An 11767-nucleotide genomic window follows, 5' to 3' on the forward strand; every position below is an offset into this window, starting at 1 on the left:
CTCTAACTTTCAGTTTTGTCATTTCAGTCCTCTAACTTTTAATTTTTGTCAATGTAGTATTCCGTTAGATTTCAGTTAGCTGATGCCGTTAAGTTTTTTTTTTTTTTTTTTTTTTTTTTTAAAAAAAAAAAAAAAAAAAAAAACTTAACGGTATTAGCTGAGTTCTAACGGAATACCACATTGACAAAAATTAAAAGTTAGAGGACTGAAATGGCAAAACTGAAAGTTAGAGGACTGAAATAAAAAATGCTGAAACTGGTCAGTTTTGCATTTTTGCCTATTATTTTCATCCCGCTAATGCTCTTACATTTTTTCGAGCACAACTCACATTTTGAAAAAGCCCTGCCAAGCCCCGTCAGGCAGAAGTGAGGGTTTCTGGGCGCGTATTCATGGCGACCCTCGGCGAAAGCTCATCGGCTCCGTCAAAATCCACGGAAGACAGGCCTGTCATCGTTAGGGTTAAGCGCAAAACCTTTCAGTCTCCACTCGATGCTTTCTGTGAGTTTGAATTTTTCCTTTTCCATTTCTCACTCTCAAATTTTCTTGCTTTCAACTTCCATGAAATCCTTGCAATATATAAGTAGAAATGTATAATTGAAAACTTTACTTACTCTAAATAATGTTAGGGCTTGAAATCAATGAAAGGCCACTGAAGCGTCCGTTGTTGGATTTTGAGAATTTGTCGATTTCGGATTCAGCTGAGAAAGGTATTTTACTCATTTACCACTCGCATCTTGTTTCCGAATTTATTTCTATTTCTTGTTTGGGAGAATGGAAATTAGTATTTGCAAAATGCAATGCAATGTTATTGTCAAATTGAGTGCCTTTGAAGGGTTATAAGCAAAGCAAATTGTTCCTTCCATTTATATTCACTATAAAGCTTGAAACAATGGTTAGGAGGAGAGTTTGCTAAGACTCATCAAATTTATTTTTAACACTAAAAAAATCTATATTATTATATGGCTGAAAATTTGTTTCGAATTTTTTGTTTTTTTTTCCGCATTTGATTTGGGATTCAATTTGGATTTATGTTCTCCCGGATTTCACGCATACTGTGTCACATTTGTGTTTTGTTTATAATTTTGGATTTGGGATTCAATTTAAAATTTTATGGTTTTCCAAATTTCATGCATATATGCAAGCATTGTCATATGGTTTAAGTATGGCTCTCTCTTTCTTCTGTATTTAGGGGAGTTCAAGACTAAGAAGGTTCTGGTGCAGCATGTCGAGACATTAAGTATCTCTGAGAAAACCATTGACATTGTCCAATCATTTGTGGTCAGTATGACAGTTTTTATGTTACTCCTTGGTTCTTTTCTTCCACTATTCTGTTCATTAACGTGCTTGGCAATGCCATGTTAGAGCATGAGCATGCTGCTTGAGTCGCATTCTTCCTTACATGGGAAGTTAGTTTCTTTTGTGACTTGTTATATGATTCTCATTGTGTCAATTTTTAAGAATGCGGATGACGGCGTTCTTATTAAGTGACTGTTTCTTTAGGAGTCCAGTTTTGCTGATGTATCCAAAGGTGAAAGAAAGGGCGAAGAACGAAGGCTCACTTTTAAAAAGGGAAATGTAATCTCTCTCTCTCTCTCTCTCACACACACACACAGTGCAGCTATGTAGGGATGGTAATGAGTTGGGTTTAGTGAGTGTTCTAACCCAATCTGACCCAAATATTAAGGGTTCAGGATTTTTTAATTGGGTTTGGGTTCAAAATTTTAAACTTGTTACGGTTTGGGACGGGTTTGCTTTTTACACCTTAGGTACCCAACCCTGACCTGCTTATGTATTAAATTACTAAAAGACCCTAATTACTACTATTATTTACACAAAAACTCGAGTTTCTAAAACAAAATTAGGTGTGTGGTGTGCCTCTCTTTCTGTTTTAAATATTGTTAAATTTAGTGTAAAAGTTATCACTAATGATTAAATGTATATGGTACTCTAGATTTTCAATTTTAGGTTAACCTGGCCTGATCCACAACATGTTCAATCGGACTCATGGTTAGATAAACTGGTTGGTTTGGTTTTTTTAATTTAAATGGATGAGTTTGTGTTGGTAAGTTTTGGTATTTAAAATATTTAGAGGGTTTGGGTTTGGGTTTGGAAATATTTTTTAGTCCCAAACCCAACACGTCGCCATTCCTACACGTACATGTGCTGACATGCTCACTCACTCACACACATTGCATGTCTGTTTGGAAGCATAATTATCTCACTGTCTCAAATATGATTGAAGACATTACCTTTTCTTTTAGTTTAACATTTCTTTTCTTCTAATCTATTGTTAGCAGAAACAAGATCAGCTGTTGTCTAAAGCCCGACAAGAACAGGAGGTATTTTAGTAGCAGATTAAAGATTAAACACACACACACACACACATGATATCTTTCTTTTTCTTTCATTTCACTAGGTGATTATTTGTTACATTTCATCATCAATCGTTGTCATTTATTATTAGGTGATCATTTTGCAGTTCTTACCGTCGAGTGTTGATTTACTCTTGGTTCTTTTTTTGGATATTCAGTATTGTTAGATGGATTTTTATGTTGCATCTACTATTGTTGTTTAAACCGTGTAAGTTTAACTGCTATGATGGTATCATTGTGAGCAGTGGCAGAGCCAGGAATTTAGGTCAATTTTTATGTTGCATCTACTATTGTTGTTTAAACCGTGTAAGTTTAACTGCTATGATGGTATCATTGTGAGCAGTGGCAGAGCCAGGAATTTAGGTCGGGGGAGGAGGGGGGGGGGGTGGAGGAGATTAAAAGACAAGATTGAAAGTAAAAAACTAATCTAAAAAAATTTAAACATGAATATTAAGAGTACGCAATATACCTATGAATATTTAAACATCTCAATGACTTGAATGCTTTTAAAAATTCAGCTTGAATGCTTTTAAAAACTCAACAAAAACTCTAATAGCTTGTTTGGATGAAGGGAGAGTAGAGGGGAGTAGAGTATAGAGAGGAAGAGTAAGTTAAATTACGTTATTTAAATGTTTTTTAAGGGAGGAGGGGGAGGGATTTGAAGGGGTTTGTAGGGGTTCTAACTATTTCTAACCTCTCAGGTTGTTCCCAATAAATAGAAAAGTTTTTTTTGTCTTTTATGTAGGGGGGCAAATAAGACATTTCAGTTCAATACATTATCATTATTAGTAAAAATTTTGAAAGTTCAGGGGAGGCACCTGCCCCACCCCCCGCCCCTGATTGTGAGATCTATATTAATTTTGTTCCTTTCACAATTGGTGAGATTAAGAGACTTTTCTAGAGTTCATAAAATAGTGATAATACCTATTTCAACGATACTTTCCAATATATTTTTGTTCTAATGCATGCATTTGGACCATTTTTCATATGTATTTTTAGTTTCCTTTGAAAAATATGCAAAGATGTTTCACGTTCAATTGAGCAGCTTTGTTAAGTGCACACTGGGAAACAAAGGTCGGTCAATCATATTTTGGGTATAGTTAACAAAGAAACTAATAATGAATTATCATATGATCTTGTTCCCCCCTCTCCCCCCCTCTTCCTTTTTTAAATAGTAACATATCGATAATATCTTACTTAGAAATAGAAAACATATTGATCATATCTTACATGTTAATAGTTCTTTAGGCAGTAGGACATAAAATCCATCTTTGTATTTGTTGATATGCATAAAATAGCAGGCATCCTATTAGTATAATTATATTCTGTTTCTCTTCTCAGGTACTTAATATTATGATGGAAACATTTAGCACAAATATTAGTACCCTGAAAATAAACCTAATTATTTATCACTAATATCATGGGATGATACCCAAATGATGAAAGGACTGAAGAATAGCAATCGTCCTGGCCACCTTGCCAGAGGTGGTTTGTTTCCTATATTTCTTGTTTGTGTTTTTATGGATGAATAATGGAAGGCTGTAACACTAACATAATTAACATGATGTTTTTCTTTTTCTTTTTTTCCTCTTACATTATGGAACTGTTATTCTCTACTCTTGAAACTTTTTATTAAATTACCTTTTAAGCGTAAGTTGTTGAGATCACAACTGTGTTTAGTTCTGTTCAAAGACTAGTCCAGTTTTATTTTGTCCAAACTATTGAAAGGTTGTTTATGACACAGGCAGAGTCTTCTTGTGCCACATGTTTTCATGGGACATTATTATAAAATAAAAAGTAATAGTAATAGTAATTATAAGCTAATGGGGCTGGGAATTGTAAGGATTGAGAAGTTGATATGAAATTTTACAACAGTTAGGGCTGCTAAGATACACAAAGCTTCTCTGGCTTAGCTTGGTGGGTGCTGGTTCGGATACTTTATAAAATAAATGGCAATCAGATGAATTTTATATTAGAGCTTGTAATTTTTTCTTAAGCCTAACTCGAGCAGAACATTACATGGTTCTGTACTATTTTAAAAATAATCTACACAGTTCATCTTTTTCTTATCTTGAATCGAAGTTTGTTTGAAATCAGTTTTGATATAAATTAGCCAAGTTTGATTATGTTTGGATCTTATTGATTTTTAAAGCCCAACCTCAACATCCTACAACCCTTCTTAGCTTTAGTTTTTATCCAGAAAGTCTATTCTGTGTGCATGGGGATCTGTTATATGATTTCATTTTGTATAATCAATTATCGAATGTGTACTTTGTGAAACCTGTCTTTTTTATATTCCTTTTCCAACACAACTGTATTTCAAACTTTTCTCTTCCATTAGGTCTTAGCAAAAAATGCTCGTTTTGAACAAATATGGAGGAGCAGAAAGGGAAACCAAGAGGCAATGCATAATAAAGAACTAGATGAAATGTGTCGGTTTTATGATGTTGTTCGTGTTGATGTTGAGGAAAGATCTGAGGAGGTGAAACAGCAGGAGTAAGTTTTTCTCATTATGAAATTCCTGGTCTGGTGACTCTGGTCACAATTGGAAATTTCTTTTTGACTACGGTTGCCCCTTTATTCTTATTGCAGAGATTTATCATTGGAGGATCATATGCTTTTGTCTAGTTATCTGCCTCTACTAAGAGAGATGATTCCATCTGCTGCTTCAGAGATTGAATCTGACTTACATGCTTCCATGTCAAAACAAGGTAGTTCATTGATAACTATTATTCACCTTCATACATGCTTTCTGTCTTCAGTAACCATTTCATTCTTTGGTTTTAAACTGATTTCAAATTAATTTAGAAAATAGATATTGAGTTGTAGCTCTTGCAGCCTTGTTACCCCTTTTTTAGAAGAAACAAATATGAGTTTTCTTGTGTCAATTTTTCCCAATGTTATGCTTGTGATCGGTATGAAAATTGTTATGATTTATATACATTTGCTTAGTATTAGTGCTGACCTGTAATTTTTGTCTATGTTTTCAATTGCTCTTTGGTGAATCCTTCTGTGATTATACATTAGCTGCAGATGATTATGTATATGACTTTTATGCTGTAAGGGATGACATGGACATAGTTCATGAAGAAGCTTCTTACCCATTTCCTATGTAAGTATCAAATATTCTGGATTTATTTACCTGCACTTAGTCTTTCTTGCTAAAGTTTGTTTTGTCATTGATTCAGTGTACAGGTTGATGAAGAGGATTATGATGATGGGCCCGATGAATCAGAATATGAGACAGATGATTCAAATGGTAATTATAAACTATCTTCCTCTTTTTTCCTCCTCAAGTTTGCTTTTATTTATTTTCTTCTCCCTTATTCTTTTTTGTGGTTGTCAGCTGAAAATAATCCACTAAACGATTATCCTGATGAGATATCCGAAGAGGAAGAGGAAGAGAAGAGTGAAGCCTCTGAACATGAGTCAGAAGAACTTGAAAGTGAGAGTGGAAGTGACAAATCATTGGAATCTGAGGACTTGAACAACCATGGCTTGTCAATTGATGCAGACCTATATGATGATGATATTTCTGATGGTGATTATTTTGATGTTGATGATGATGATGATGATGGTAAAGATTGGAGATGATCCTATAGATGAACATCAGTTTTTGTGCATAGCCAATCTTGTTTTTAGGAGTTGTAATTTTGGCCCGTATAGTGCTGTGATCATTGCTCCTGTAGTGTTAGTAAATTGTTGTTAAGAGGAGGTTAGTCTGGTTAGTCATTGTATAGTCTGTAGACTTTTGACATGGGCCTAGCAGTATCTGTTGTGTTTTGTGGACCTTGCCCATTTTGTTCATTGCAGTTTTTGCTTCCTTGCCTCCATGAATTGCAGGGGCTGACATGTTTTCGGTTGTATGTGGGGATTCTTCAAAAATGGGCAGATAATATCTCTGATGCTAAATCCAAAAGGTTAATGTTTAACCATTGATAATTGATGTTTCATTGTCAACATAGGTAACTGGTTTCTCAAAGTTTGATTTGTAAAATTGAGAAGAATTATTTCGTTCGGTATAATTTATTTAAAATGAAAACATGGAAGTGGTATAAGAAGCTCATTCTGAAGCACAGCAGCGGAAGTTTCCTATTATCATTTGGTTTTGGAGTTGGACAAGAAGGTGAAGGACTGGAGGGTGTGTTTACAGTTTGCTTTGCCCGATGGATGTGTTATTTTTTGGTGGAATAATGGTAGACTTCTTAAGTCCAACGTGAGACAAGACGCTGGATGCTGCCATTCCTTGCCAAAATTTGCAAAATAAATTGATACTGCCTAAAATTATTTCGGGGAATTGGGGGAAAACACGATTTCACTTAGATTCAATCAAATTAGTTAAAATTGTGTTTTAAAAATACAATTTTAAGAGCTGAATTCTTTTTAAAATACTTTTTTAATAAAAAGCCTAAATTATCATATAGTTTTAAAATAATATCAATTTAATAGTTAGCATTTAAAATATAGTATTTTACAAAATTTTCCTTCTTTTTTAAACCTCTGGTAGGCTAAAGTGCATTTCAATAAAAATAGTGCATATAATGGTTAGAAATATGCACATAACTTGAATCTTTGCCCCTAAAATTTCCAAGTACTTTGTGCTATGGAAGGTATCAACTTGCCTATAAAAACTAGAAAGTGTAGTGGTGGTCATTCGTGTTGGTCAAAATAAACTTAAAATATCATTTTCATACCTAGGAAATATATATATATATATATATATATTCCCTTTTCTTTAACATGTTGCCAATACAAAAATGAATTACCGAAATTCAATAACATGAATGACACCACCTGCCGTTTAGGTTGGGGGGGGGGGGGGGTGGGGTGGGGAGGAGGTCTCGAGTTCTAGCTCCATATGGCACTTTAGGATAGATTCTATCCAGTTCCAAAAAAAAAAAAAAAAAAGAAAAGAAAGAAAGGCCCACTTGTTGGTATTGGAATGCGGATGGCTCATATGCAACATAAAGAGAGAGAGAGAGAGAGAGTAATTCAAATCAATAATAAACAAAATTTACCACTTTCAGAATCGAATGAGACTTTCAAAGATATTCTTTCTAGTTTGGAGTTTAATGGGAGTGATTGCTCGACAAAATGCTAGTTTCATTTCCTCATAATCATTTCTAGAGGTGAAAATAACACCCATTCATTAAGCAAAGGTATAATAAAAAATTATATATTTCTTTTTATTTCTTATCATATTTTATCAAAAAAAATTTAAATGCATTGAAAAAATACATTATATTCTATTCTAATCCTTTTAAAAAAATATATATAAAATCTATATATTCCATTCATTGGTTTTACAAATGCTAGGTCTTTTTCAGGTTTGTTAGCAAAATTTAAGAGCAACTAGATGGCTAGTCAATTGCTAATATAACTATAACATTACAGAAGGGGAAAAAAACTACTCCTAAAAAAAACTAAAACATAATAGTAGTAATAATAATAGTAATAAATCAAACAAACAAAAGTAGCAAACTCTCATGGGGGCTGCCTTGGTTTTGGCTTCGTGCACGTAGACAGGTCATGGCCTTGGCAGCGTGTCCAAGCTGGGCTGTCATGGTCTAGCTAGGCAACTTGCCCACGGGGTTGCCAAGGCCTTGGCTGTGTGCCTATGGGGGTTGCCATGGCCTTGGGAGCATGTACATGGGCATGTCATAGCCTTATTACGTGCCCACGCTAGGCTACCATGGCCTAGGCAGCGTACATGTAGATATGTCATGACCTTGGTTGCGTGCCTACCAAGGGTTGCCATGACCTTGGCCTTGGCAGTGTGCTCATGAGGCTGCCATGGGTATGCACCATGCCCAAAGGAGGTTATTTGGGCATGCCAACGTGCGCACATGCACGCCATGGCCTCGGCCTAACCCAATGCCAGGTGTTTTTTAGATTTAGCAAAATTTTAATTGGACTAGATGACTAGCCCCTTGCTAATATGCAATAGAATACTATTGCATATTGAAAAAATAAACAAAATAATAATAACAAACAAATAAACAAAAGTCACAACACTAGCTAGTCCAATGCTAGATCTTTTTTAGGTTTTTTAGGATATATTCTTAGCATTAATCCGAAATTTACCTAGACTAGATGAGACTAGATCTTTGCTAATATAAATACAAGTATTACATAAATGGGAAAGACACTAAAGCAAAATAATAATAATAACAAACAAAAGTAGCGAAATCTAGCAAAGTTTTGAATTATGTCTCGGATAAGTTATTAAATTAGAATATTTTGATCAATGGTGACTCCAGGAATTTTTCTCAGGGTATTCCTTAAGGAGTATAAATTACACAACTCACTGTACATTATCCACGGCTCAACCCACTACCTATCATAATTTAATTTGTTTGTCTTTTATAATGTATTGGTTAATTAAATTATTAATTATTGTTGTTTAGTTGTTTCATTATTTTCTTTACTGACTACTAGCAATCTAGCACAGACCCCCACTCATTAGCACACACCCCATGTGCATTATCCACGGCTTAACCCACTGCCTAGTGCCTAACATAATTTAATTTTTTATCTTTTATACTACCTCAGCATGCCTTCAGCCTTTACTGCCTCTAGTTGTCCACTTCCCCAATTCAAATATCCCACCCCATGGCCCTATGGCCTCCATTCACTGCCCACTCAACAAACAAGAGTCACAAGAACTAATCAACATTCCACAAAATATTAAACATATAAAATACACAAAATGACAAACTCACAAACCAATAAAGTCAAAATGTTCATTCTAAAAAAAAATAAATAAATAATAAAGTCAAAATGTCAAATAAAGTTATAAAGTAAAGGCAATTAGACATTTAGACATAGAAAAACAAAGAAACATATAGATAAAGAGAATATCATTTCAGTTCAAAGAGAAAGAAAGAGAGAGCACTGCTCTCACTCAGTCACTCTCAGATCAGAGCACAGCAATTAGCAAAGCTAAAGATTTAAGATTTAGATGAGATAGACTGATAAAGAAAAAGAGAGAAAAGTAAAAAACTGAAATACCTTGAGGCCTGAGGGGTAGCATCGCAACAGCACGTCGAGGCGAGGACTCAAGGGACGAGGGTCTAAGCAAGCCAAGCAATCTTTGATCTGATCTCCAATCTCACCATCACTGTTGCTTGAGTTTGAGGCCTGATATGCTCTGTTGCTCGAGTTTGAGGCGGTCAGGCGGAGGCACGATCACGCCGATGTGCTTGGAGCTTGATCGTTGATGAGGTTTTTTTTTTCGTTTAGATTAGGAGTTCAATTTTGATTTCAGTTTTGCTAATTTGCTTTACCATTTGATGATTTTAATCAATCGACGGATGCATATTGCTAATTTGGGTTTTGTTTTGTTTTGTTTTTATTTTTATTTTTTTATTTTGAGAATTCGTTTGGGTTAGGCCGTATTTAGTTAATAAAAATTTAACTAAATTTTTTTTTGAGAATCCGTTTGGGTTAGTTTTATTTAGAATTAATGTTGGGCTTTTTTTCCTTGTGGTGGGCTTTTTATGTTTAATTTTTTTTTAAAGATTTTATTTAAAATATTTTTTTTTGGCTTTTTTTTTTGCTTGAAAGTAGAAAAAATAATGGAGCAAAATTTAATTTTATTGGCATAAAAAAAAATTGAGGGTGTTCCCAAATTTTTTTTAAAGGGTATTCAAATAATTGTTTTTATTACATATAATTTTTTTTTTTCAGGTCAGGGTGGTCCTGCCATTAATGTGGCGTCGCCATTGATTCTGATATTAGTATTGCACTATGTATTAAGAGAGAGAGAGTATTATATTTGGTACCATTATAACAATAACTGTAGAATATGTTTTATTTTTTATTTTTTTGGTAACCAAAAATAGGGGTTAGCTAGGTTATGTCAACCCCTAGGCAGGGCGCTCAAGTTAAAGACGAAGTGTCCGAACCTTACCAATTGAGCCAAGCGCCCATTGGCAACTATGGAATATGTTCATACTTTATAATTTATGCCATCTAATTAATCAACATCATTCTCAAATAATAATAATAATAATAATAATAATAATTGTAGAGATCTTAGGCCTGGAGGTCCATTATACATTTGTACATTGGGCCTTTGGCCCAAGCTGAGGATTAGGACTAGTCTGAGGAGAAAGAATCTCCGTCATTAGAGATTGTGTTAAATAATAAAAGAGTTGGTTTTGGCCATAAATGCTCAGCGAGATAAGCTGAGGATAAATGTCTCCTCAGAAGAGAACTTTCTAGAAAATTCTGTCGGTATGATAGACATTGTGGAGACGTCATACCGAGAGAAGGCTTCAGATACCTTAGGAAGAAAACTGTCACCATCGCATTTAATGTGGAGAAGACTCTTGAACAGTACAAAGTTGGCTACCTCAAGGCCTACACAACCAGAGAGGATGTCTAATAGGACAAGCACTCAAGTGGTAGTGAAGGTGATCAACAAGTGTAAAATCAAAATGCTTTAGAATGAGATATATAAGGAGAGAGGTCCTTCATAGAAAGGGGGGATCAGAAATCAAAAAAAGAAAGACTAGAACGTTGAGGAACCAAACTTGTAACCAAATTGGAGGATAATAAACAAGAACAATAATCCTTGGATCTTGCTAAGGACTATTTTTCCTTCATTATAATCCTATTTCTTTTCATTCTCCTACTTGAATCTATTCCAATGTTTATTTGATAAACTATAGCCCAGTTTTTCAATTAATTCTCTATAAATTTATTGTTTTGAGCTTCTTAGGCTTAAGTCCATTTACGTAGTGGATTCATTGCTCAATTCAGGTCTTCACAACAATAATAATCAACATGAATCCATAAAAGATACAACATTTTTTTAATAAAAAAAAATACAAAGATTTATAAAATCTTAAGCCTAATTAAACATAGAAAAAAATTATAAAATTGCAAACATAATTAAACAAACTAAAAGTTCATTAAATCCCATGCATAATTAAACAACCCAAAAAGTTCATAAAATCTCGTAAAGTGTGTCTTTTTTCTTTAAATAAGAAAAGTTTATAAGAATGCCATAAAAGTAATTATGTCTGAAATAGATGTTTCGACAAAAATGTGGGAATTTCTCCAAAATAACCGATTCTAACTAAATTATATTTTATTGAAACAGAATAGAGAATTTAACGCACCTATTTATGTATCAAAACAAAATGGTCAAAAAAAAAATCCTAGATAACCCAATGCTATTTTTTTTAATAATTTTTTTACTATTATTATTTTTAAAATTTTTTAGGTTTGATAGCAAAGTTTTATCTAGAAAACTAGAATAAAGGACTGATCGATCGCTAAGAAACAACATTACTCTAAAAAAAGCACAAAACAACAAACATTGAAACACCTATAAAAAAAACAAAAACAATAGTAATAAACAGACAAAAACAATAGTAATAAACAAA

At 33.8% G+C, this 11767-nt stretch overlaps 1 protein-coding gene across 4 annotated transcripts; it reads left to right on the forward strand.

Moving 5' to 3' along the window:
• Positions 1–290: 290 nt before the first annotated feature.
• LOC112000438 (RNA-directed DNA methylation 4) lies at positions 291–6314 on the forward strand. 4 transcript variants are annotated; one of them, XM_024032569.2, is made up of 10 exons: positions 291–498; positions 627–707; positions 1190–1278; positions 1501–1575; positions 2295–2339; positions 4714–4868; positions 4965–5083; positions 5406–5484; positions 5561–5631; positions 5719–6314. In XM_024032569.2, the coding sequence occupies exons 1-10, from the start codon at positions 390–392 to the stop codon at positions 5964–5966; spliced, it is 1071 nt and encodes a 356-aa protein (XP_023888337.2). In that variant the 5' UTR covers positions 291–389; the 3' UTR covers positions 5967–6314. The 4 variants fall into 4 exon arrangements, with proteins under 4 accessions (XP_023888337.2, XP_023888338.2, XP_023888335.2 ...); XM_024032570.2 differs by having other exon boundaries at positions 2298–2339; XM_024032567.2 differs by having other exon boundaries at positions 292–498; positions 5400–5484.
• The last annotated feature ends 5453 nt before the right edge of the window (positions 6315–11767 follow it).

This window comes from Quercus suber, unplaced genomic scaffold, assembly GCF_002906115.3.
Source record: "Quercus suber isolate HL8 unplaced genomic scaffold, Cork oak 2.0 scaffold_24, whole genome shotgun sequence".
Taxonomy (NCBI): domain Eukaryota; kingdom Viridiplantae; phylum Streptophyta; class Magnoliopsida; order Fagales; family Fagaceae; genus Quercus; species Quercus suber.